Source organism: Poecile atricapillus, chromosome 2 (genome assembly GCF_030490865.1).
Source record: "Poecile atricapillus isolate bPoeAtr1 chromosome 2, bPoeAtr1.hap1, whole genome shotgun sequence".
Taxonomy (NCBI): Eukaryota; Metazoa; Chordata; class Aves; order Passeriformes; family Paridae; genus Poecile; species Poecile atricapillus.
Window position 1 is genome coordinate 17,579,302 of NC_081250.1, and position 25,654 is coordinate 17,604,955.

General features: G+C 41.2%; 1 protein-coding gene across 14 annotated transcripts in view; it reads right to left on the reverse strand.

The window, feature by feature from the left end:
- The window catches only part of KIAA1217 (KIAA1217 ortholog), a 175,905-nt gene that overhangs the window by 27,897 nt on the left and 122,354 nt on the right, over window positions 1-25,654 (reverse strand). For 11 of the 14 annotated variants that reach the window (XM_058831437.1, XM_058831442.1, XM_058831440.1 and 8 more), the window contains 4 exons: window positions 21,218-22,050; window positions 13,006-13,110; window positions 12,529-12,578; window positions 5,057-5,217 (listed from right to left, as the gene is read on the reverse strand). In XM_058831437.1, the coding sequence (XP_058687420.1) occupies window positions 5,057-5,217; window positions 12,529-12,578; window positions 13,006-13,110; window positions 21,218-22,050 (1,149 nt within the window). The remainder of the gene's footprint in view (window positions 1-5,056; window positions 5,218-12,528; window positions 12,579-13,005; window positions 13,111-21,217; window positions 22,051-25,654) is intronic. The other 3 variants (XM_058831451.1, XM_058831443.1, XM_058831438.1) reach the window with 1 other exon arrangement.

Consider the following 25,654-nt stretch of genomic DNA (forward strand, 5'->3'; position numbering starts at 1 on the left):
ACAAGCAGGGGGAGTTAGCTCAAAATTCAGCTGAAAAGAAGTGTTAGCAGTTAGTGAAAAAATGAAGCTGAAAAACATTTCAACAGCACAGAAATACATAAATAATACCTGGACTATTTTGAAGACAATGTGTATTTTGTATGTGTCTTTTCCCCACTATGGGAATAATGTTTGGATTTGATAAATTAAAATCTCTTACTGCAAGACCAGCACAACTATCTGAGATACACACCTCTTTCATTGTGTCATATTTTCAAGTAGGAAAACCTAAATGAATGAATAAATGAGTGAATGAGCATGTAACACTTCAGTCATACAATTTATTCACAGCTCTTAAAAAAGTGGGGAAATTTGACACGTGGAAGTGAGTTAGCATCTGTGAAACAACTGATCTGAGGTCAGTGAGAAGGTCAGTAACAGAGCTTGACTTAAGTCTCAGTTGTCCAGAATTTAAGTCCTTGATGTTCCTCAGCTGGTAACAGGGACTTCCACTAATAGCAAAACTGAGTATGTGTGAGTGTGTGAGGTTGTGAAATGGCAGGCACATGTTTTTTCCTATTATGGGGCTATGTAGAGGATCTATATTTATTGTGGTGATGTGTACAGATAAGGTGTTTGTCACCTCCATTTACGAGGTGCTTGAACAATACCAGGAAGTTCCAGTTATAAAAGTTCATCTATTTTTGATAATCAGGATAGGGAATGAAAATGTAACACAGCAAGATTTCAAAAAATCCTGTATGTTGAGGATTCCCAAACCTCCATGTTTGGAGTGAGCTCTTTAAGTCTGGGACATGACTCATCTTTGATATTTCTATGAAAATTCATGTAATAATTGACTAGTTATGGAAGACCTGAGTTAGTTCATGCTTGGGGAACAGGGACAGATGATGAGAAGGGAGACGTACATGCATTTATATGGGTTCAGAGACACAAAATAAAGAACTATGGGAGGGGACCAATGTGTCAGTCAGCAGCCAAGGGACAGCATGAGGCAGGGAGAGCAGGAGCACAAGGAGACAGCAGTGGCAGAGAAGGAGAAGGCAGTCTCTCATTTACATCTTTGTTCTGGAACTGAACTTGATTCTTACCTTTCTTCTGCCAGCAGTATCAGATGTGAGGCTCCCTGACTAAGTGCACACCCCACTTGCCCTCTGACCACCTCTGTTAGTTACTCCACCATCTCAAGCAAGAGATGTTTTATGGATCTGCCATAGCTATTCTGTTTCCACATAATAGAACCTTTTGTACTATAAGCTTGCTTAAAAACAATCCAAATAAACAATCTTAGACAATCATATTTGAAGAGTCTTTCTTAAAACAGTACCCAAGTTCTAAAGGCAAGTGCCCAAAAGTAAAGAAAAGCAATATAGGCTTTCCTGTCACCACCAAACAGCAATTTCTTGCTAATTAGAGTTACCTTAACTTATAACTGCAAGCAGCAATCCAACAGGAACAAATTTCATATACTTTTTTAGAATTCTATCATCCTCTTATACATCCATCTCATATATCCTTTCACTTCCAGCCTCACCAATGTCTCCAGATACCTTCCTTGTCCCTCTTCATCTAGTGCTCCAGCCATTATTTGTCACTGCTGTCACACAACTACCCCAGCTCTGCCTCTGGTACCCACTTCAAGAATAATCTGATAACTATTTCAGTTCACTTTGAACTAATTATTATCTGTGAGACTAGAAAACCAAGTATTAGTTCACAACCAAGCTCCTCATTAGGAGACAAGCATGACCTGTCCAGTGGGAGCCTCCCAGGGCCTTCTGGGGGAGGCTCCTGGGCCACTTGCCTCCCCATGAACGACAGTGCACAGCCATAAACAGGAACAGCCTGTCTGCAGCTCAGGACCTCTGTAGAATCTAAGTATCTAGTTCCTGAAGTTTGTTACCATCCTTGATTAACGGCAGTGTCTCCAGCTCTATAATGCAGCTCAAAATATATCTGAATTTCTAATTAGAAGTTACACTTGTGAGACTGAGTATCATATACTATTTATGAGCAGTGTTGTTATTACATTTTCTGTCCTTTCTGCAGCACTCATTTCCCTGAAAAGAGTGCACTGAGTGAAGAAAGACCATGCATGCACACATGTTCCTAATGGAACATTAATCATATCTGTGTTTCAGTTTCTTTTTCAACTGAAGAAAAGAATGAGTAGACAAAAAGGAATCCAATGTACATATAAGCTAATGATATATACCATGTACTCTGAGGCTTGGTTAAAACCTGCTACTTTGAGTTCTCTGGGAGCACAGAACAACCCCACTAAAGTCATCATGGGCTCAATTCTTATCAGTAACAAATCCATCCGGGACAAAGGCTGGGTTACAGCCTATCTCTGGCATTGAAGAACACTGCACAGCACCATTAAACAAGTCTGTCTTAAATGTCTCTGAAAATCAGAGCACTTAGAACATGCAAGCAAGCATAGTAGCAAGAAGTGTACACAGCCTCTAGCAACAGCCATGCGGTAAATGTCTGTATGCTAAGAATCTCTGTTCAAAATCCAACCACAGTGGATTTTTGGTGGCATCTTATAACATATGTTTATCTGGCATGTGAATTAATACATCTGGATCCATTGCTGCTGGATATGGTTTAAAAAGATTTTCACAGCACAAACTAAGGATACATGAATGAATGGGTCTTGTCTATCATGTATTTCTCTGATTCTATTAAGAAAATTAGTATGAACTTATGGTGGTAACATCAATTGCAAATTAAACAATAGGAATTATTACACATAGTTTTATGTCCTGTTCCAGTTTCTTAGTTATTCTACCAAATTTTGTGCCTGTGCAATCCTATTATTCTTTTTTTTTTAAGTGTTTCTTCTAGTCTGTCACTGTATAAAAAATTCACACAAACAGGAACAAACTGACTTCCAGCCCAGGAGAAACAGTGAAATTGAAAACGATGAAGCACTGTCAAACATAAAATGAAAACAATCTGGAAAACCATAAAAATACTTTTTCTCTTATAATTGTCCTTGAAAACACGTAGCACAAAGTATTTAATTTAAAATGTGATATTGCAATACTCTTCAGTTTAAAACACTGCCTGTTTCACTCGCTGCCCTACAAACTGTAAGCTGTTTTTCAAAAGAATTCAGGAATGCCATGACAAAAACTTTCATGAATGGAATTTATGTGTAACATACCAAAGTTTCCCTTGAGCTACAGGTTCTTCCAACTGACTATCAAAATTCCTCAATTTCCTACTAGCTCAGTGCACCAAGTTTGCTATAATTTCTGAATTAAGGGAAGCCAACCAGAGTTAATGAGCACACTCGGGATATGTCCTTTTTCCCTTCTCAAGACCTCCTTGGCAGCATTGATTTGTGCAGATGGTACTCCTGTGTACCACAGTGTTTTGTCTGATCAAAAGCAAGGCTTCTGCCCCAGACAGGGCCACGGAGACAAAGCTCAGCTGGGGAAATGCCACTCCTTGGTGGGCAGCCCTGTGAGAAGGATGAACTCCTTGCCTCCAAGCAGCACTGCAGCCCCCAGCTGCTCTCCCAGGCCACATGCTGGGGACCAGACCCAAGGCATTTGCCAACAGCTGCATTTGGCACCTGGTGTGGAGTAGGACAGAGGGGCTGCGGTGGTTTGTGGCACAAATGTGGAAGAAGATTCACCTCTGCATAATGTGCCAGGGCAGAGATCCCATGTCAGTGTCTTCAAATTAGACGGGGAACACAATGGCTGGCATGTAGGCAGCACTGCTGAGAACAGCTTTTGAAATGGACATTTGCTATAGGAACATACTCAGCCTGGACTGAAAATTTAAATACATGGGAGCTGTATCACAGGTAGAAATCACCTGACCCAACCCTTTGCTCCAAACACCTTTTGCCACCTCTGCATTCCCAGCAAATGGAGCACAGGATGCTGTCTCAAGACCTTCAGTTGGACACATTTTCCTATACTGATGTTTACCTCACCCTTCTGCTCCTTTGCTCTGTGATTGGTTCATAATTCAATTTCATTTAGATAAGGAGATGAAGGTAAAACATGCTCTGAATTCTGATTTCTATTATCATTATTTTGTTCTAAACTTTATCAGCAAGTCAAACGTGATTGACATAGCACCACCACCCTGGTTATAAAACCAGTAGCTGCAGCCCTATGACAGCTAACATGCGATGTCACTTTCTGGGTAAGGAGGACTGGCAGAGTATTGAAGTTTCCCCCACTGTCCACTTTGTCTTACAAGAGAGTGCTCTGCCTTCTTTTCCACCTCTGAGACAATACACAGTGCTCTTCAGTTTCCAATTAAGTAAAGGGCTGAAGACCTGTACAGCTGTGTATGCTTATTTTCACAGTGTCTGAAATGAACAGCATATATTTATATTTGCAGTGTGACTGTATGTGCCAACATACTATTTTTGTTAACTCTTCATTGGTTGTATTCTTTCTTGCAGGTTTTGAGGTGTTGGCATGTATTAGGAAGAATTGTTAAAACCTGAATCTAAGTAGGGCACAACAAACCTTTGCAGCAACATTTGAAATGCCTTTTTTTCTTACTGTTCAAGTTGGCTATTTTTATGGATTCTGTAAATATAGGACACAAACTCTGGCTTAATGCATATCTACTGATCCTCAGCTACGTTTGGGTTTCCTGACATCAAAGTTGTTTATTCAGGGACTTAAAATCTGTCTCAACTGTAAACAGTATGGAGCAGGAACATGGTTCTTCTGACATGTTTATACAGCACATAGCATAGCAGGGTCCAAAGTGTAATCACAGACTTGATATTATTGTAATATAAATAGTGCTTTAATGTTTAGAGTCATCCAACAAAGCTAGAAATTATTTTTTTTCTCAATATCTGAGCAGCAGTAATTTAACTGAGCTAATTCTCACACCTTGAGGACTATGCAAGCTTTGGTGTCTGTAGTACTTGGGTCTGCCCTTTGCTAGAACTCTGCTACTGAGACTCACTTGTACAAAAGGGAGGAAATGAGAGAGAGGGAAGGAGGGAAAAAAGGCATTTGCTGGTAACCCACCTTTTTCCCCAGCATTATCCAGATAATCATACCTGTAGCTGCTTCATCTGATGCAGCTGCAGCCGCAGATCCGACACGTTGCGTTTCATACCATGCAGGCTGACTTGCATTGCTGGGACTCCAGCAGGGTGATGGGTGACAGCTGACTCCACAGCTCCCAGTGCATTCTTCCCCCCAGATACGTTGGCAGCACCTGCAATAAGCAGCAGCACAGGTTGAGCTCACAGCAGAGAAGGTGCAAACATAATCCGTCCTCTGCCCACTGAATCCACATATACTTCACACAGATGGATGAGAAAAGCAAATGACGGATGCCAAGGCTCAGTATTAACAGGGGACTGGCACCTCCTAATCCAATACATTTTGAGGGAAGCCTGCACAGTATCAGAGTGTATCTGTGCTGGAACCTCAGCTCTACCAGAGCACTGCATTACTCCAGGACTGCTTTCTACCACATGTAGTAGAAATGGGATAATGAGTTATAACTGCAGATTATACTAAACAGCAACAAATCAAATTGGTTCTGGAAGTAACTTCAGGACTGTCCTCCCAGGAGATGTCTGAGACCAAGTTGATGCAAATTCATTCATAGGACTCCTGAACTGCATATTTGTTGATTAATCATCACAGGAGAGGGATTCAGTCAAGCTGCCAAATATGGGGAAAAGATTTCTATAGAGAATCTTGCTTCACTGCTTAAAGGACAATTGCATTATTTCTAGCCAATATCTGCAGCAGCAACCCTGTAAAACCACAGAAATGAAATGATGGTGTGGTCGAGGCTTCCAGCCATGTTGCATCCACCCACTCCCTTTTAGTTTGTCAGAAAGGAATATGGCATAACACAAGGAAATAAGCCGAGACACACTCTGAAAATTATGATTGCTGCCCTCACAAAACTTTCTTTGTTAAAAAATGCTGTTCCTCTACACAGCAACGATCCCAAGCTTGTTCTTTTCAGTCTCAGATACCTGTAAAGAAGCTCTATTTAGAGAGAACAAGAGAGTTCCAGCTCATCAGCTAATAGAAATGTCAGCTCCTTCTCCCAATTTGCACTTACGCACTTGTGTTTTTCAAGTTTTTTTCTAATGTGTCCCTTCACCCCCCACACTCCCCCAGCAGACAAAATGACAGACTGTTAGTACAACAAACTTCATTTTTTAAGTCCAGTTCTACATAGTCTTGCAAACTCTTCTCATCACACTGCCAAATCCACCTTATTCCTTGATCTCAAATGGCACAAATGGCTGCTGGTCCCTGAACTACAGCCTTAACAGCCCCTCACTACAACAAAGACATTGAGGTGCTGCAGCATGTCCAGAGAAGGGCAACAAAACTGGGGAAGGGTCTGAAGCACAAGTCTGATGAGGAACAGCTGAGGGAGCTGGGGGTGTTTAGTCTGGAACAAAGGAGTCTCAAGGTCCTTATTGCTTTCTTCAGCTGCATGAAAGTGGGTTGAAAAGAGGTGGGAGTTGGTCTCTTCTCCAAGGTAACAAACAATAGGACAAAAAGAAATGGCCTAAAGTTACACACAGTGAGATTTAATAGCAGGAAAAATTTCTTCACCAAAAGGGTCATCAAGCATTGGAAGAGGCTGCCCAGGAAAGTGGTTGAGTCACCATCCCTGAAGGTATTTAAAAGATGTGTAGATGTGGTGCTTAGGGACCTGGCTCAGTGTTGGAATTGGCAGTGTTAGGTTAATGGTTGGACTGGATGATCTGGAAGGTCTTTTCCAACCTAAATAATTCCATGATTCTATTCTATGATTAGGTAATTCCCTACTTCAATTTCTTCCTTCTCTATGATTAAAAAAGAAACCTGAGAGAATAGAAAATAGCTCATCAATGGATCTGCACAGGGATTTTGGTGATTTGCTCCCACAAGCACACATTCTATCAAGTTTAATGAAATCAAACAAAAACCAGTGTTGTGAGCTTTGCCTGCTGGAGGCAAATTTTCAATGCACTAAAATGCATGAGGCATCTTCTGATTGGAATGGATATGAATCCCAGAGTGGGAAGTTCTCTCCCCATGCTTCTCATCCCTCATAGTCTTTTCAACTATTCCTCCAAATATGCCCGAGGACAGCTCAGCATAACAACACACTGTTATTCCTTTTCCAACAGGTGTGGATAGCTCAAATACAGCCTTTGCAAAATTCATCTGGGAGAAGCTTTCATAAAGGATGAAAATTACAGCATCCTATTTTTATATATAAAAAACCAGTTTTTAAGAAACATGTTTGTTACTTTAGTTTCACTTGCAATTCTGCTCAATGAAAGCACAGGCCCTTCTGGCTGGATCCATGCTACATACAGTGTGCCATGCCATGGGCTTCTGGAGACACGCTCAGACAAAAAGCTGTTCTAGCTTGGTGCAGGCTGCTGTAATGCTATACCTCCCCTGAACGTGCTCCAGCTAGATCTGCTTGGTGCTTCAACAACAGCAGTCGTCATTACACTGCTGAGCAAGCTGCTGCACATTTTTGCTATACTCCAGTATGATTCAGTGCTCTCTTGACTTTCAAAGAGCTCCTTAACAGAAAGCAACACTCGAGAAATAAACAGTCCTTGTTCACTGCCATCATGTATCCACTCCATGCTTCAGCCTAATGTATGCTAATACTTCTCTGTCTACATGTACACTGCAGTTTCTCCTACAGTCAAGCATTTATTTCCCTCCCACATGCACTATTTTTTGCCTTTTTTTTTTTTTTTTTTTTAAGAGAATGGTATTTAGTTCATAAACCTTACAGACAGAAACCACCAGAGAGTCTGAAAAATGTGGATAAGCCTCCAACAGTTCTGATCCCTAGCCACAAATCTGGACTATTTTTGAAAGCACACCTACCTTTCTGCTGTTCTTTGCCTCAAGCAAAAGCTCCAAAACCTCAGCCCCTGACCCTGTGATGAGGCAGCCAAGGCATGAATCAGACCCCACCAGTCCCTCCCCCCATGCTGGACCTCAGCCGATTCACATATTTTCTCAGGAAGGGGTGCCTGCTTTCCTTTTAGTGTAGATGGACTGTGATCTGCTTCTGTAAGCAATAAATGTCTCCAACTCCCTACAAAGCAGCTCTCCTCCTCCGCTGCTGCCTCAGCCGCCTCCTTTGGCCATTAGGTGCTCTTGGCTGCCAGTGTCCCTGCTGCAGAGTGTGCTCAGAGCCTGGGAAACATGCAGTGGGACTGCTGACTCCAGGGGGTGTGAAACACAAGACACTGAGTGAGCAATAACGACCAGGAGCTGATTTCTCAGATATTCATATCTTCATCAAGAAAGAATAAAATGCCAGCTGAATGAGGGGCTGCTTCATCTAGGGAGTGTAGCTCACTTTTGGAAATAATCCCAGGCTGTAGCTTTGTGATTAGATGTGAGGCCAGATGGATTGAAGGGAAAGAAACAGCATTGGCTCTTGGGTTTTTAAAGAAACCCCTTCTTGAGCTAGGTAAGGGAAATTCAACCTCCCACCATAATTTCCTAATACTTAGGACAAACAAAAAAGTTAACTTTTTACAAAGGCTAATGAACTAAGCTGCCATTTTAGAGTACAAAGAGAACTGAAGTGCAGAAAGAGGAAGAGTTTGCTGTGTGCTCAGGGGATAAGGAACACGACTGCTACTCCCTGACACTTGACCTTTGCTATGATTGCAAAGACACTGCTCTCCTACCATCTTACAGATTTTAATTTTTTTTCTAAAATGCTAAGATTCTATTTTGAAGCAGGTTGGGACAAAAGGCCATTAGAAGACACACAGCAATGTTTTTTTCACAAATCACCAATCCTATTAAAGAGAAGCAGTATTTTCAGGCATTATTTGGGGAGATGTGACAGTTACTAGATGGAACTAAGTCACCCTCAAAATAATAAAATACTCTATAGATACATTAGTATGCAACTTCATCTCATTGATCCAAAATGAATTCAGGATCATATTTTGTTTGCAAATGCTGACCATTAAGATTAGCATGATCTGTCCTTGAATCTAAGCAAGCAGATATGGACTGTGATTTAATTCACAGGTCATCACAGCAAGAGTCATGCATGTGAGAAAGGCACACAGATATGCACAGATGACAAGACAGTTCACTAAGAATGAGGAATCAAATGTGAGCCCTGTTTATAATCTCCCTCATTCCATCTTCCTTTTGCTGTATTGGTGATGTTAGTGCAGAAAATTTTAGTCCTTGATCCCTTTCTCACAGAATACTGAACTGTTTTCCTTCCTCTTCTAACAAGGCAGCAACTAGTAAAAATCTATTCCTTTTTTTGGTAATCCATGAAACAACTGATCCCAATTTAATAAATGAATCCAGGATTTAGCTTATCAATCAATCTCCAGTTGATGAACAAAAATATGACAGAAAAGAGAGTATGTAAGTATTTCTCAGGGTATTTGTTAGTAATCTCATGGTGACTCTTACTATCATGGTTTGGTTATAGAATCACATGTTGTTTCCAAGTGAAGAGTTCCTTGATGCCATTCGTGTTTCAGGAACTGAAGATCTTTATAAGGATTCAGTCATGGGATTTCTCCTAACATTAGCAGAAAAGACAGCTACTCTGTGGAGGGTTACTGCTCTTTGAACCCATCCCCCATGAAAGAACGGAGCCTAAAGCAATAAAAGATAAGAAATGTAGACAAACATTGTCTTTACAGGCTCATCTTCCTCAGTGAAAAAGCTGGGATTCTTCAGAGTCCTTAACATTTGGGACTAAAGAAGCCACTGGCTTCTACAGACTGGCAAAGCAAAAGCAAGTTAAATACAACCATTTGGTTCATATGGTATACTAAACAAAGTGTTCACAATCTAGCTATATAGAGTTATCTAGAGTTTAGAAATTTTGGTTTCTTTCCTATTCCATGGGATGTAGTTCTCTGCTTTTTTATACCAAGTCTCCTACCTTTGGATAGGATACTGTAAAATACAATGTTGGTTCAACATTGATGAGGCAATATTATCTTGCACAGATGTTTTATTTTTTTTAGAATGGGAAGCAATTCACATTTTTGCTTATCAGAGCTCTAGAAAGGATTGTTCAATCAACATTTTATACCATTTTATCTTTCAAATAGTCTTTGAAATTGCTAAAACTGGTATCTCAGTGCACAGTTGTCAAATGGAATTGTAAAGTGAGAGAGTCACTGCCTAAATGGCTATACTTAATACAGATTGGGGTGAATTGTAGAACAAAACAACGGTCAGCAGAATAGTGTCTAGCTCCTGCTGGCATGTTTGGACCCAAGCATATTTACAAAAAGCAGAAACATTCTGTAGTATATTCTGGCAGATTGCCTAATTTTCAAGTAAGCCAAACTGCATTGACTTATTGGACCATGTCCTGAGCAATTCCAGGCACAAAAGTGGGAAAATATTCCATTATACAAAATTATTATTTTATACAGCAGTCTTCAGTAATAGCTGTTATGGGTTACAATACTGTAGTATACTGGGGTCATCACACCTTGTTTTCCTTACCTGCTACAATTTAATTTTGTGGCTGAGTCATGTTGGAAGGACAGGATGTAGGGATGCAGGTGCTGGAGTTACAACTATACTTTATAGCACTGATAGGGATCCTTGCAGACTGCTGGCTGCATGGCTGTTCCCACTGCCTTATCCCCTTCTCCCAAGTGATGAGAAAGGCATCTATAGCACAAACTGAATGATGGAATCCTTACTCATATGTTGGATAGGCACATAGTCATGTGACAAAGCCAATGTCTCTGCCAGTAAGTGACAGATGATGATCTGGACTTTGACAGTAAATTAAGTCCCCACCCTCCATCTCCCCCACCATGCTTGCACATGCAGCTGTTAGATGTAATGGTGTCACGTCAGGGATGTATCAGTCATATGATAAAGTAGTGAACGAGGAGTATTTGGGAACAACAGTGCCAGGAAATGGCTGCTGGTCAGATGAACCACACTGTTCTGGTGGTCTGGGCATGGCTTCTCAGGGAATCCCTGAGCTTTTGCTTTACATAAGGTTGTTTTTCCAGTTAATATTATTCCATTTCTCATTTAAGTGAGTGTACATTTACACATGCACACACAAATCACTGAATAATTCAGCTTTAAAGGGACTTCTGGAGGTCCAAACTCCCACTCCAAGCAGGGCCCATTTAGATCAGGTCCTCCAACTCAGTGCCCCCCAACCAAGTACTTGTCTGAACTGGTACCATCACAGAGAAAGCAGAGAGGCCACTCTTTGCAATGCTACAAAGAGGAACATAAGGTCCTGTATGTACTGGTTGTGAGGGCTTCGTAAGTGCTTTATATAAGGTGAGGCCTATTCAAGTGGGAAATGCCATAAATTCTCCATCTATAATGCCACTGAAATAGGGAAAAATCTCAAGACCACTTTGCAGCTGTTTTGAATAATGACAGACTTTTCATCATATTGTCTGAAACTGAAAAATTACAACTTGTTTCTTCAAAGCTTTAAGTATTTCTCTCCCCATCCAGAGGCCAGCAGGAAGGGAAGAGTTGGAATAGCACCAGAGTGGCTTGGGAGTAAAGCTTCAGTACCAGGATTTCAGCTCTTTCTCTCTTCTATGTGGTTGATAGTTTCCAGGTCTAGTTTGGTTTCTGTCGATTAGGAGGACATAGCGCATTTCCAGACAAACAGGAATCCTGAACGTGAGTTCACAGCTCCAACAGAAAGTCTAGTTAGGAGCATAATAGATTTGCTAATTAAATGTGTGTGGTTTACTACCTGCCAGAGCACAGACCTCCCTGTGGGAACAGCACTACCAGGAAGCAGGGAACTGCCTGTATTTGCATTCAGTGCATGACAAAGGTGAAGAGGAGCCTTTAAGCACATGAATACCCTGCAGACTTCTCCAGGAACAGCCCATACACAAAGAGCTTCAACCACATGGAGATCCTCTTTCACAACAGCTTTAACTCCATCTTTTATGCACTTAACAGCTCTCCAGGTGGGATGCTAAAACAAGATCAGCTCTTACTGGCTTCATAATTGGTGCTTGCTCAGAACAGGTTAATGCATGCTAATAATTAGTAACAGATCAACGTGGCTTAATTAGGGAAAGTGCTGTCTTGCTGACTGCTAAACTTCTTGGTGTTATTACATCCATAGTATCCTAATGACAGATGGACCTTAGAAAAAGTTCAGGTGACAAGAAAAGGAATAAAATATTTAGTCTTCTATAGCAATCTGGACACATCTAGGGTTAAGGACAGATATATATACACCCTATAGACAGGAGTCACTGGAAAATTCACCAGATGCAGAGGCTCTACATCTCATTTAAATCATTCAGCACAGGTGTGAAATTTGTTCCAAATATCATCTCAACCTGTTAGAAATTCCCCTCTTAAAGATGTGATCAACTCCCATATCCTGCACTTAAACTTCAGTTCTGACAGTACAGCCATGGAAATTTAAGTAAATTTGACATTTCCATAAGCTGGGATATTTGTAAGGTTACAGCTTTTCATATACTTGAATAAGTTGTAAATTAAAAGTGAATTATCTTACCTGCAGTGTCAGTGCTGCTCTTGCTGGACACAATTTTCATCATCTTCTCACTAAGTAATAACAAGAAAAATTTTAATTTTAGTTTGCTAACTATTAAAAGTGTAGTGAAGTTTATATTCAACAAATTAAATGGCCTTGTCTAACATATATTTTTAAAATTTAAATCACCAGTAATTTGTCAGTCATCAGTAATTTTTTTTTAAAATCACCTTTTAGTACAAGTTAAGCAAGGAATGGAGTATAAGCAGTAGAAAGCACAGAGATGTAGCTACATAACTTCTTTTTATCTCAAAGAAGAGTAATGCAGTTAATATCCATCTATCATTTGGCATATTCTTCCTCTCTGCCTAGCATTCTCATGGAGATGATAACGAGACTTAAAAATGATTGAGCATTCAAGATTCTTTTTACTATTACATTCAAATATATTTTTGTTGATTGGTTACTAAAATCATTACAGATGAATTCTGTTTTTACCTAGAAGAATCTTTGCTATTACTTGTATTTGGCCCTTTAAAAAGCGCAGACTGAACAAGACCAGTTAAACTGGCAATCTGTTTCTCCATGGCTTGTATCCTCTCTCTGTAAGACAAGAGAACCGTTTGTTAAAGCCAGATATATTTGCTTTCAGACTTGTTTTTCTAGGTGAACGATTACCACAGGATTGGAAAGACACTACAGAGTTTGTGCAAAGGCCCTTGGACACCAGTTTGCAAATACCTTATTGCAGCAGCTTACCAATCTCGGTTTGGACAGCTTTTGCATCGTAACAGGCAATTAAAAAAAATTTGCATAGTTAAAAAGAACAAAACAAACAACCAAGTAATAAATGTCTAATGACGTCACAAGACAGGCACCTAAAACAATTTTTTAATGCCTCTTGGAACTAGTGAAAAAAATCTTTTTCAGCATTACATGCATTTTCTCTTTTACCTACTCTGGGCCAATCATTTTTTTCTGTACTTAAGGTTTCAGGATTAAAGACTTTACACTTCTTCTTGTTACTATTTTTACTTTCCTCAGACCCAGGATTTTTGTCTGGGAAGCATTTAATCTGCCCAAGCTGACTACTTTCCAGTCCAAATCCTTTGCACCTGACATCACAACTGTCTGCTTTGAAAAGGACAGAAATGTAACAGAGAGTCACAGGACACCAAATGCAGACTTTATGGCAACATTATAATAAAATGTATTTTCTTTTGTGGACATATCCTGAGAAATTCTCAAAAAGCAGAAGAGATGTAGAACTACAGTAAGTATAATCAATATTTTCCATAGGAACCAAAGGTCGCTAAACAGGAACAATAACTTTTTTTTTGGATGCGAAGGCTAATATTTGTGTGTTTATCTGTTTGCATAAATGCATATATTAGTCAGGTACCAGGGGACTTCCTCCGTCAGCTCCAAACCAGCCTTTTTCTCAGAGAGGTGCCTCCTTATACGTGCCAGTGACACACCACAACATAGACACACATCAGTATGGGCCCTTCTGAAAAGGCACCCCTCTATTACAGCACTGAAGTGTGTGGGGATGCAGAAGGAAATTCTAACAGCAGACTGTGGGTTTGGAGGATGACTGAGAAGAAAACTCAAAAGCAAGTGGTTAAAACTGGCAGCAGCAATGAGAGAAGATGGGACAGACAAACTCAGAGACTCAGCATGCTGCACAAACCATCCATCACCACTGCAGCATTCTGTGCACAACTGACAGCAGCCAAACTGACCACCCCAGCTGCAGTTGCTGTTTGGTGGCCAAAGCAACCAAAGCATCAATCAATAAGAGTCATATAAACTCAAATGTAGGTACCAAGAACAGCCAATAGCAAGCTGACATGATGAAAAGCAAGTAACCAGCCCCACTTGCAGCCAGACAGATTATCCAAGCTAATTATTTCATTCACATTCAGGGAATGAATGAAGTTTCCTGGGCTAGCACACAAATACCATAGCCAGGAGAGATTCAGAGACACCCAGAGGTTGAGAAAACAGGGCAGCAAAGCAAGTAATGAGATGCTAACAGACACAAACAGGGAAGAAGAGAGTGCTCAGTCAGTCCCCAGTCAGCAGACGTGTTCTTACTGCAACTTAATGCAGTGCACGCATCTTACTTTTCTGTCTTCATGTTGAAAGGTATTTTGAAGGGTGATGAGAAGACTAGTGAATCTGACCCAATTAATTTCAAACCAAGAAATACGTTACAGAATTTCCACTATTACAAGCTTTAAAATAAGAAACTGGTGCAGGCTACAGTAACCTTTGGAACAAAAACAAGTACTAAAACCCAGGGATAAATATACTCTAACAAACTTTAATGCAGCATTTTTGACACTTAATAATGAAAACTTTTTTTTTTTTTTCCCAGATAATCATCACAAAACCTTCCTGGAACTGAATTCAACTGGAAGTCTATCTGTTTTACCAATCCATAAATACAATGTTTTTTTCATCCCACATTAGTTTATCTGGAAACAATTTTCTGCTTCAAAAGATATTATGGCAACACAGAGCTGATCTTGTCCTTTGCCATGAAATCTAGGAAAGTATGTTGTTAAGAGGGAGAGGGATGTTCCAAGATAGGAGATGATGAAAACCGAATGAAATACTGGAATCAATTGCACAGAACACATTATTTTTCATATGGTAAAAGCATTAAGAATGTGAAGAATCTACATGTGCTCTGGAGTTATTCTCTTAGAAAGCAGGCAGATTTTTTCTGTAATCATTTCACTGTAATATCCAGACTTGTTACAGCCATTAGCACCAAACATTTCGAAAACAGGTGTCTGAAAGGAGGCGCCTTTTAGGCATTAAATAGAAAACCCTGATTTTTGGAGGCGGTCACACTGAAGGTGGTGGGAGGCAGCACGTTCCAGCATGGGCAGGGAGGGATGTGGATGGCCTGGTGGTGGGGCTCTAACCTGGGCTGGCATGGCTGGAGGGCTGGTGGCCCAGTTCTGGCACCACAAGGCCCCGGAGCAGCAGGGACGGGATCTGCAGTGGACCCCTTTGCCTCCAACTTCCTTGGGAAGGGCTTGAGCAACCCCTGCTCCAGGAGGGAGAAAAAAATGCTTTCTTCATGCTGTGCCAGGCCAGAGTCTATCAGGGATGCCAGCATTGCCATGACAAAAATTGTGCATTTTTGGTTCTCAGCACTGTGTTTTCTACCCCTCGTGGTGCTCACTGCTCTGGGGAGGGGAGGTGGGAACAGCCAGTCCCAGAAGCTCTGCCGGCACAGGGCAGGCCAGAGTCCCATGGATCGGGAAGGCCAGAGTCCCACGGATGGGGCAGCCAGAGTCCCACAGATGGGACAGGCTGCCACTCCAGTGACGTGGGAAAGACCAAGGTTCCCAGGACACAGGACAGGCTGGCACTCCAGTGACACAGGGCAGGCCGGAATGTGGAGCACTAGGACAGAGGGTCAGGCAAACAGAACAAAGTGGCGCCTCTACTTGCTGCCACCAGAAGGCTGGTAGCCCAAGAAGAGCCAACCTGTCTCTGCTCCCAGATTAATTTCCCAGATAAATCTACATCTCTCCACCACCCAGGAAGAGCAGGGAGGTTCGGTTTTACAGCAGTTGGGAAAGAAATGGCTATTTTATCAGCCTCAGCACAGAAAGGCATTGTTTCATTGTTTTCCTGTGAATGCTGGGAGAGTCAGAGGTGGCAGCATGGTGGGGGAGGAAAAGAGAGGACAAGGTCAGAAGCGACGCCCAGCAGAACTCTGTCAGACTTGGCCCTGGCTTCTCACAGACCTTTTCCAGGAAGGCAGGGACAGGCCACTTGCCAGCCCTCTTCTCCCCAGCAGCCTGACCCACATCTCTGGCTCTGGGTATGTCCAGGAACCAGGGCCCTGCCTTAGTATATCGCTCCTCAAATTCCGCAGAACCAAAGCAAGCCCATGCTTCTCTGGTGACAGTGTACTGATATGTCAGGTTTCATCACTAGATTTATTTTTTACTGCTTCACTGATCTTTCATGTTACTCCTTCTGCACTTAACTGGAAGTAATTCCAAGAAGGGGTACAGCATATTGCTGAATTGGTTTCACTTGTCACAGCAATGCTATTTAAGTGTGCTATGTTACTTGCATGTTACTTCCCTTTCCTGGGGACATCTTTACTATTCACATCACTGAGAAGGTACTTTGTACACACACAGAATAAAACTGGTCTGTGTAACTGTTCATTCACACTCCTATCCAACCCCAGGCTGTGCAGCACATCACTCACAACAGATGTACTCAAAAACCAAATCTGCACCATGGACTAACTGTCACACCTTCCTGGAGAAAAAAATTTCAGCAACTTCCTATTTTATAGTTAAGCTCCAAATGAAGCAATGTTAAGGGGGTCAGACAGAGAAATACACTTTTTTTTTTCTATATTACCCTATGATAGAAATATTTCATTATAATTTTTTTTATCTCACTGGGAAAAGAAAGGAAAGAGGAGTAGGCTGTCTTTCCCAATGGCTTTCCTAGAATCAAGTGGCGGTGTCTTAGACTTTATCGCAAATTCCCCCAAAACAGATGAGTGGATGCCCTGGAAGGGAAGGAACCAAAGATCAGCAGAATTCTTCTGTATTCTGCTTTCTTCCCATTGAAAGATCTACACAGTGACTATTTCAGTCCTCTAAGGAGAAGATTAAATGCAAACCTTCTACATCTTGAAGCTAAAGGGGAAAAGGAAGCTCTGAAGCACACCAGCTGTTAAACTATTTGACAACTCTTATCCCAGAGCCTGTATCTCATCTTCCTACAAACAGTTCTTCTAACAGAAGGAAGACAAAATACAGTTTACCTTTCCTCCATCCTGTATTGGTCATTTGACTTCATTTTTTCTGCCTGGTTATTCAACACCTTTCACAGAGGAATAGCCAGTTTTGGCCCTGTGGAAAGTGTCTGAGAGAGTGTATTTGTAAAGTACCCCCTTATAAAACGCTCAGTGCATTGCTGGTGGAGTCTCTCACTGTTCATGACTTTACAAAGTAAGGCCATTTTTCCTAATGCATAGAGAGTCCATCCATACTTCAACAAATGAAGCAATAAAGTAGTTTTGTGGGGGGAACAATATCTAACAATCGGCCATTACACTTTAGTCTTGAACTGCAAACCATGAGCCAATAATGTGATCACATTTTTTGCTCAATCCAACTACCATCTCTCACTAGTATGGCATAAAAAGAAGAGTACAAAAGTGTTCAGGCAGAAGAGAACCACAGTACACCCCAAAAATGCTTTTGGAGGAAAAGTATTCTATAGAGTTATCTTGCTGGTTTAGAGTAGGAGCATTTATTATATACATATTTAGCACTATCAAATAATCTAGAATTTTGCAACATATGTTATATATGCAAAGATTTTAAGTTAAACAGCATTTAATTTAATGTACTTTTGGATAAACAGCTTCTTTTCCAATTCATCAACATTTAAACATCTGCTTTGCCTGCAGTAACTTCCAGAAATGTCCCACATGCTACATAAATGAGCCACCCAAGAACATGACAGCAAATCCCTGTTTGAACAACTCATGCTCATACACAAAAATTTACTAATTCTTCCAGTAGACCTCAGATTTAAGAGATGATGACCCTTTGAAGGTGAACTGCTGTTCACCTTCAAACCTGTTATACCTTCTAATATTTTTCTGTGCATGAATACCAACATCTTTTATTTCTTTACATCTCCATGAATTTGTTTCTTGTCATTGTTGTAAAAGAGCTTTATATGGGACTCTTCTGGTAAATGAATTAACTGTGAGAATTTAGTCAATGTTTTATACCACAGAAGTAGTTATCTTAGAAATAGCCAAGGTAAAACAGTTATAAGAAAGCATTACATGAAACAATTAAATCCCCCCCAACTCTGCCTTAACAGCTTTCATGAAACTGGCTTCTGCAGTGTCAAATTAAAATGGGAAACTCCAGTAGAAGAGCTCAGAAATACCAGTTTTACTCTCTTGTAGATCCAAATCTGCTGCAGTTAATGTTCCAAAGGTAATGGAACCATTTTCTTCAACAAGACTAGGATACAGTCAGTGAGACGTCTTATCTGTTTTAAGTACTCAACATATTCTGGTAAAGTACAGAGATATCCCAGTTCAGCCTTGGACTGCAAATCTGAAGGAGAATTAAGATGGGAAGAGAGAGTCACATTTACTTCTGTCACTATCCCTTTCAATCTTTCCTGATTTATACTTCAACTTGCATTGTCCTGAGGTTTTGACAGTGTTGCTTTGAGGAAATTTCCATAAAGTCATCACACAATAAATGTTTTCTTTGCTCTCAGCACACTCCACTAGAGATTAAAGGATCAACAGTGCTGAGATGATGGGTTTGGTGCCTGCAGGGTCCTCAACCTGCTCCTGAATGAGTCAGGACAGGGAATCTCTTGTGCAGAGACGAAAAAGACCTCTCCCCTCAGTAGCTCCAAGGCCAAGAGCTCCTCTGCAGCTGCCACCTCTGCACGCAGGCAGAACACACTGCCATGTGCTTTCTGTGGCCTGGCTTTCAGGCTCTTGGCATCAGGAAATAGGTACCATACACAACAGAGCAGTCTATACCTCATCTTACCATGCCTGGAAGAGAATGAATTCAGCCCTATCTCTATAATCCCCAGAATATTCTTTCTCACAGAAGCAAGCCCATACTGTTTATGGGTGTAAACCCTTAAGCCCTTTACAACAAGGTAGGGGGATACCTTTCTGCCATTATGTACATCACCCCTCAGGTATCCATAACAACCTTGTAACAATTCAATCCCCGCAGAAGCAGGAAAACAACACCTCAACATGGGTAAACCCTTTAGTTTAGTATGGTTTAAACAGTGTATGCTTTCAAAATTTATGAAATTATTACAAAGCTAAATTAAAGCTTAGAGGATTTTGTGTTTGTAGAACTCAAACTCAGTTCTTAATATTGCAGTGGTTAGAAAACATACCAATTTGCATGAATTGCTTTTGATATTTATAATTATTTTTTAGAAAGTCACACTTCCTCAAGGTTAAAAAAAACCCACAACCCATAAAGACAGCTTTCAAAATTATTCTTTCAGTGCCGTGTGGCTAACACACACCATGCTGAATTTTAAGGTCATGTATTTATTTGGAAATGCAATTATGCAAATGCTGTTTTCTTCATTGTTAATATATTCTGGGACCAGGATTAAAACTCCTGGTGCAAAACTCCCTTTTAAGGAGATGCAGAACTATCTGAGAACTATCTGAGTACTTGTTCTTTATCCATTCAAAAACACACAGCCTTGTGCAGCTGAGTGAACTGTGTAGCTGAGTGAACAGTTGAGATGCCCAGAGAGAAGACAAAAAATCACACAAAAAGTTTTTGGTATCCTTCTATATTTTTAATCCCTATCATGAACTTTGTAAAATTTTCTATCTTAAATGGATTAAAATTGGCAAGTTTCCTTCAAATAATTTCCTAGATGTAATAATAGTGACTTGAAATGAAATTTCAGATACCTGCAACTTTCTCTTGGAAACAGATACATAAAAATCCAATTTCTCTGATTTCCTTAGATTGTAATATGCCCTACCTTGTACTCTTATGTCATAACTAGCAAGCTATAAGCCTGTAATTTTTGTGAGTGGCTGTTTTTCTTTATTTTCTTCCATTTTTTCCCTACCAGTGGACCTCATGACCCACTTTTTTTTTTTTTTTTCTGGCCAAGCATGGTAAAGCATCAAACTAATTATTGAGCAAGTTGCTCTGATAGAGGGGAAGCCTAGGGTCTGTATGAAACTCCATATCTTCCCAGTGGTTAAGGCAATCAGCAGTTACCTTTGGCCTCTGTGAGCTCAGCATTTTCCAGCTATTCATCTTCACTTCCCTAAAGAGCTCTATAAAAGTTAACAGCACAAACAATACGCTAGAGATTAACACAGCTCATATAAATACACAGCAACCGCCTGGCAGTGTAATGATTTTTCTCTCCCAGGGCAGGGTCTAAGGCAGCAGAAGCCCTCACAGACCTTTGTGTAAATCTGGTCCTTAAAAAGACAGGAGAGATCATTGTCATCATTGCCATCACACAAAAGTTAACAGTCGGGTCACCAACTGCTTGTGATGCTGGAAAAATCATTGGGAACGGTATTCATGTTTCGATTTCTTCCCTGGGACATACTTGCTTTTCTCAGCAGTTTCCCCTCAAGGAACATTATTGTAAACAACTGTCCTATTTTTATGCAAATTCATGTTTTACAGGAGATAAGACAGTAATGATAAATTCTTCCCATTTCCTAACACTAGATGAGAAAAACTTCACTCCATAAAGAACCAAAATTGTAATATCAGAGTGTCATTCTTAACAGGGGTGAAATATATTCCCTTATTAGCAGGAACAGAACATCATTTGTTCTTGTAACATGATCTGGCTGTCTGCAAAGAAAAATCCCAGTTAATCATTTTATTTTATTATATTTTTTCCAATGACTGAAATTTACACAAATGAAAATAACTAGGGATTCATCATGAGTTGACAATACTTTCAAATTAATAATGGATGGTGTCACATCTCCTCTAAATTACTAACTACCTTGACAGACAGCTAATAAACACTGCAGCCGGGTGCAGCAGCCGCCTACACATTACATTGTCCCCTGAGTCTTAAACGACAAAGGATGTGCAGATTAGGAACATTTCTCGTTTGCATAAATTAAGCCTCAGCTCTGCCTTACCTTGTCTCCTTGTCCTTGGGCATCGTGGGTGACCCATAGCCAAAAGCCTGCTTGTCCACAGGAGAGGGCATTGCCTCGACCATGCCTGGGAGGCCGACAGCGCTCCGTGCTTTCGCATCCACAAACACCGGCGGTCCTGGCTCCTTTTTGAAGGACTGGCGGCTGGGGGAAGACCTGTCAGGCTGGATGGTGTGGGCGGGAATGTGAGGGCCATGGTGAGGATGAATATCAATCATTCTCATGTCAGCCACCCTGTGGGGTGAGGCTGGAGGTGTTTTAGAGCCAAGAGTGGGCAAATGGCTCTCTGGGTACTTTCGTGACTTCTGCCTGTACAAGGACTGCTCCAGCATTTCAGGCTGCATAGAGGGGTTGCAGTAAGTGCTCGATGACCTCATGGCACTGCGATGGTAGGCTACAATGTGATCGGGGACATCGAGGGGGTGTCCGGAGTGTGGTGCAGCCACACTCATCCTCCCCTCGTGAAACAAGTAGGGGTCACCGTACAGACTTTCGTTTCGCATCAGGGTAAGGTTTTTGTTACTCATGTCCTCATCTGGCTTCACGTCCCGTCTCTCCAAAATGGCGCTGGGGCTGGGCGATATGGAGCGCGAGGCTGGCACGCTGGACAGCCGGTCCCTGGGGATGGTGGCATTGCCTGGCACACCCACGGGCCGGCCCCCACCATAGGGAATCCTGGACGGAGAGGGAGGCATGGAGTGGGGCACTGGGGTGGAGGGTGGAGAGCTGGGCATCGCATGCAGAGGGTGTGTGGCAGATCCAGGGCGGGAGCCACTTGGGCCATCTCGTCCCGTATAAGCAATTTCCCTCTGCATCTGGAAAGAAAAGGAAAACCACCTCAGATATAAAATTACTGAATGAGCAAAACATGATGTGGGTTTTCTGTCTACAGAAAATTGGGAAATAAAAACAAACCCTTGAGACAAAATAATTTTTATCTGCATAAATAAAACCCTTTGGGACCTCAGTGCCTAACAAAAATAACAACTATAAACAGCAATAAAATGGGCTGTATGTTAAAGGAATATGAGAGGTTTAAAAATGTTTTTACTTATGCAAATACCATCTCACCCTAATCTGATATTCACAGCTACTGAAGCTGAAATCAGGGGTTGCGGTGCCAGGTGTTCCACGTACATGTAGCCAGCGACAGACTTAAACAGTTATTGATCAGACACACAGGCTGGAGTTCACTGATTCCAAAACAGGATAAAAATGCTGATGCTATGGCATCACAAACATACCTGAAGTCCTTAGACAAGAAAAGGAAATATTACAACTGACTGGCCATTTTCTTCAGTGCAGGATTTAAGCTTTTGCTAATGACTTGATGTGGTTTTTATTACACAAAGGATACACATAACGTAGGAGAAAAACACACATTTATTGACTACAACACAGTCACACAGTCAACTTATATAAAAACAGTCTGACCCTATGTAACATGTGCCATTGCAAAGATAAGACTGATTCAGAGAGTTTGTGGAGCACATACTCAGAAAGTCATGGAACATTTTATCATAGTTTTGTAAGCAACAGCAGTAAGGAATGAGCAAGCAAGGAAAAGAAAAGGGAAACTTCCAAAACAAATGTATTAGTGCTTTATTAAGAGAGGCCTTGGCAAAAATCTGCAGTGGACATGTGTGCTTTTGAGAGTGTACAACCTCACTGTGCCCAGCCATGACCTCTCTGGATGGCTGAACACTGTCAATGACAGACAGGAGAAATTCTCCCTCTAGAAAGCATCATGTGCTTGTTCTGGTGCCTTTGGGGTAAGGTGGGTGAATAGGGAGATGAAAAAGCCAGCTAAGGACCAACTACATAAAAAAAAAAAAAGCTGAATCTTTCAGCTCCCCTCTCCATCACCTCCAAAGGTTTGTAGAAATCTGTATTTCACCCTCCCCCGACTCTACATTCCTAAAGTTGCAGAGCACAGAATGTACAGTGGATGCTGCTGATCTAAAATCTATATGATTTTTCTCCCCTCTCACTCCTTGCTCTGATAATGTGACTGGATCCATTGTAGTTACAGTGATCCATGGCAGATGAAGCAAGAGATTATTCCTGCCCACTACAGGTTTTTCCACTGGTAAGGGAATTGCCGCGTCAGTATATAAACAATAGCTGCTCTTATCACAGCAGGTTCTGCTCTCAGGAATTAGAAATTATATTCCCCAGGGCCAGAGATCAACAGTCTGGAGTATCAGGTATTAGAAAGAAGAAAGGAGATAATCTGATTGTGGTCTCAGCAATAATAAATAAGTGTAACAGAACAAAGGTGTGCACTGGGATGGGTCATAAATGAACCAGATGAAAATTATGAAGCCAAACAGGAACATGGCATAACTTTTTCATTTGCACAGAGAAATAGTCTAGTCCAGAGTTTAAAATAATATATAATTAAAATATAACTAAACAGTATGAATCACTATATGAGAGGGAATTCAATATTGTTTTCTATTGGTTTGAAGAACCACCGCAACATACTAAGCTATATTGTGCGAACTGACTCTGGCCCTGAGCCAGTAGAACAAAATGACTCCTACTGTCTTGAGCAGCTTTGGGATCATGTCTTTAGGGACAGGCAGATACAGATGTTTTATACCAAGAGAAGAACCCAGAGAAAGAAAATCCTCCTAGATTTCTACTATACAAGCTGCACAATGCCCTCTTTAGTTGCTTCAGACAAAGCTACAGCGGATGGAATAGTATCTGTCAAAGAAACCATAGCCACTAAGATATAATGGGTTGCAGTAAAAGGAAAATTCCAATGTTACATTGCAGAGAGGAGAAAATTTCCATGGGAAGATTTGAAAGCAACAGGTTTAATTTCCCCTAACTTTTGGACTTCATATTCCTGTTCATTCATTTCTCATAAGTCAAAGCAATCTGTCAAAAAAAAAATTCCTATTTTCCACCTTAATATAATTTAGATGGAATACTTTAAGATGGAAAATAATTTGAATATGGGACTGAGCTATTGCTCAAAATCTTGTGTCTGGGTACTGTTTTATGTAACATCATTTATTTTTGTTTTAAAATAGTGCTTGGAGTACAAAGCCTCAATCAAGGCTCCCTTGGGCTGGGCAGGGCAGAAACACCTGGGCATCCAAACCCTTTCTGAAAAGTATACCTGCTATTTTAAGCCAGGACTCAGGCCCTGGGTGGAGCATCCCAAAGGGGAGACCGTTGGAGCCAGAGAGTCAGGGTGTCCAGGAAAGATTCACCAGGGCATGTGAGTTGGTCCCCAGGAACCAGGCAGCTTTACCCGGTGGATTACAGTGTCTTCTGCCACATGGTTGGTATTTCCTCTCTTTCTGCTTTTCTCACTTCTCCAGACTCTACAGATTCTTTGCTAATGGTAAGTTTAAAAATGTGAAGGATGGTCTTTTTTTGCTTCTCATCTGTACTTCTTTGGTGTGAGTCTACTCACGCTACTCTCACACATACTCCACTTTCTGTGCCGCTTTTCATCTTCTGTCCTTCACCACAAAACCCCATGTTGCTCAATAAAAACCCCTACTCTTCTGCATAGGCTGTCTTGAGCCACATGTTCCTGGACTTCACATGACTTAGGGACAGAGAAAGGATACTGGGTTTATCTGAGCCTCTAAATACTGGGTGCTGTCACACACAATTGCTTTGAGGGCAAAAGGAAGTTTTTTTAGTGCAAGCACAGGATCATGTGCTTTTCAACTGCAGCCATGTAATATATTTGCCTAAAGGCGTGGTTTTCTTTAGCACATAGCTCTTCCTTGTTCCTACTGCCTTTAGACATTACATCCCTGAAATGAAAACTTGTCTTACCAATCCTTAGTTTAAAATACGGTAAACAACGAGCGATCGCTTCTGTATAAAACATTTGAGGGAAAATCACAGCACTAAGAATTTTTCTGTAGTAAAAAAGATTACACCATGTTTAAACATCTCCTGTGGAGGTTTTTGGTCAGTCTAACAAGACTTCAGTCTATAAGATACAGATTTTGCTAATGGTTTTTTTAAACTAAGTCTATATATACTAAAGAGTCAACATTAGCAGTTATGTTCTTTACTTCAAAGCTTGTTGTCACGCTGAATAACTTGCAATACTTTGAAAATGTCTACATGCACAAAGTCAGCAAGCCAGGTGTCCATCCACCCAAGTGGGTGTAAGGAGCCTTGCTGCTGGTGGCTCGCAGAGAGGACAAGCAGAGCCGGTCTCTGCAGTCAGGGCACACGGAGCCGTGCCTGCACCCGCAGCGGGGCAATGCCAGCCAGCACCCGGCACCGAGCCTGCCGCTGACTCACGAGCCCCACACCAACCCTTCAGCTCACCGTGCAGCCGGATTCCTGACGTACAGCCTGACTCAAGCCATTATCTGCTCACACCTCAGTGTGAAACTCAGGCAAAGGGAAAAGTAGGCCAGAGTTTGACCTGGC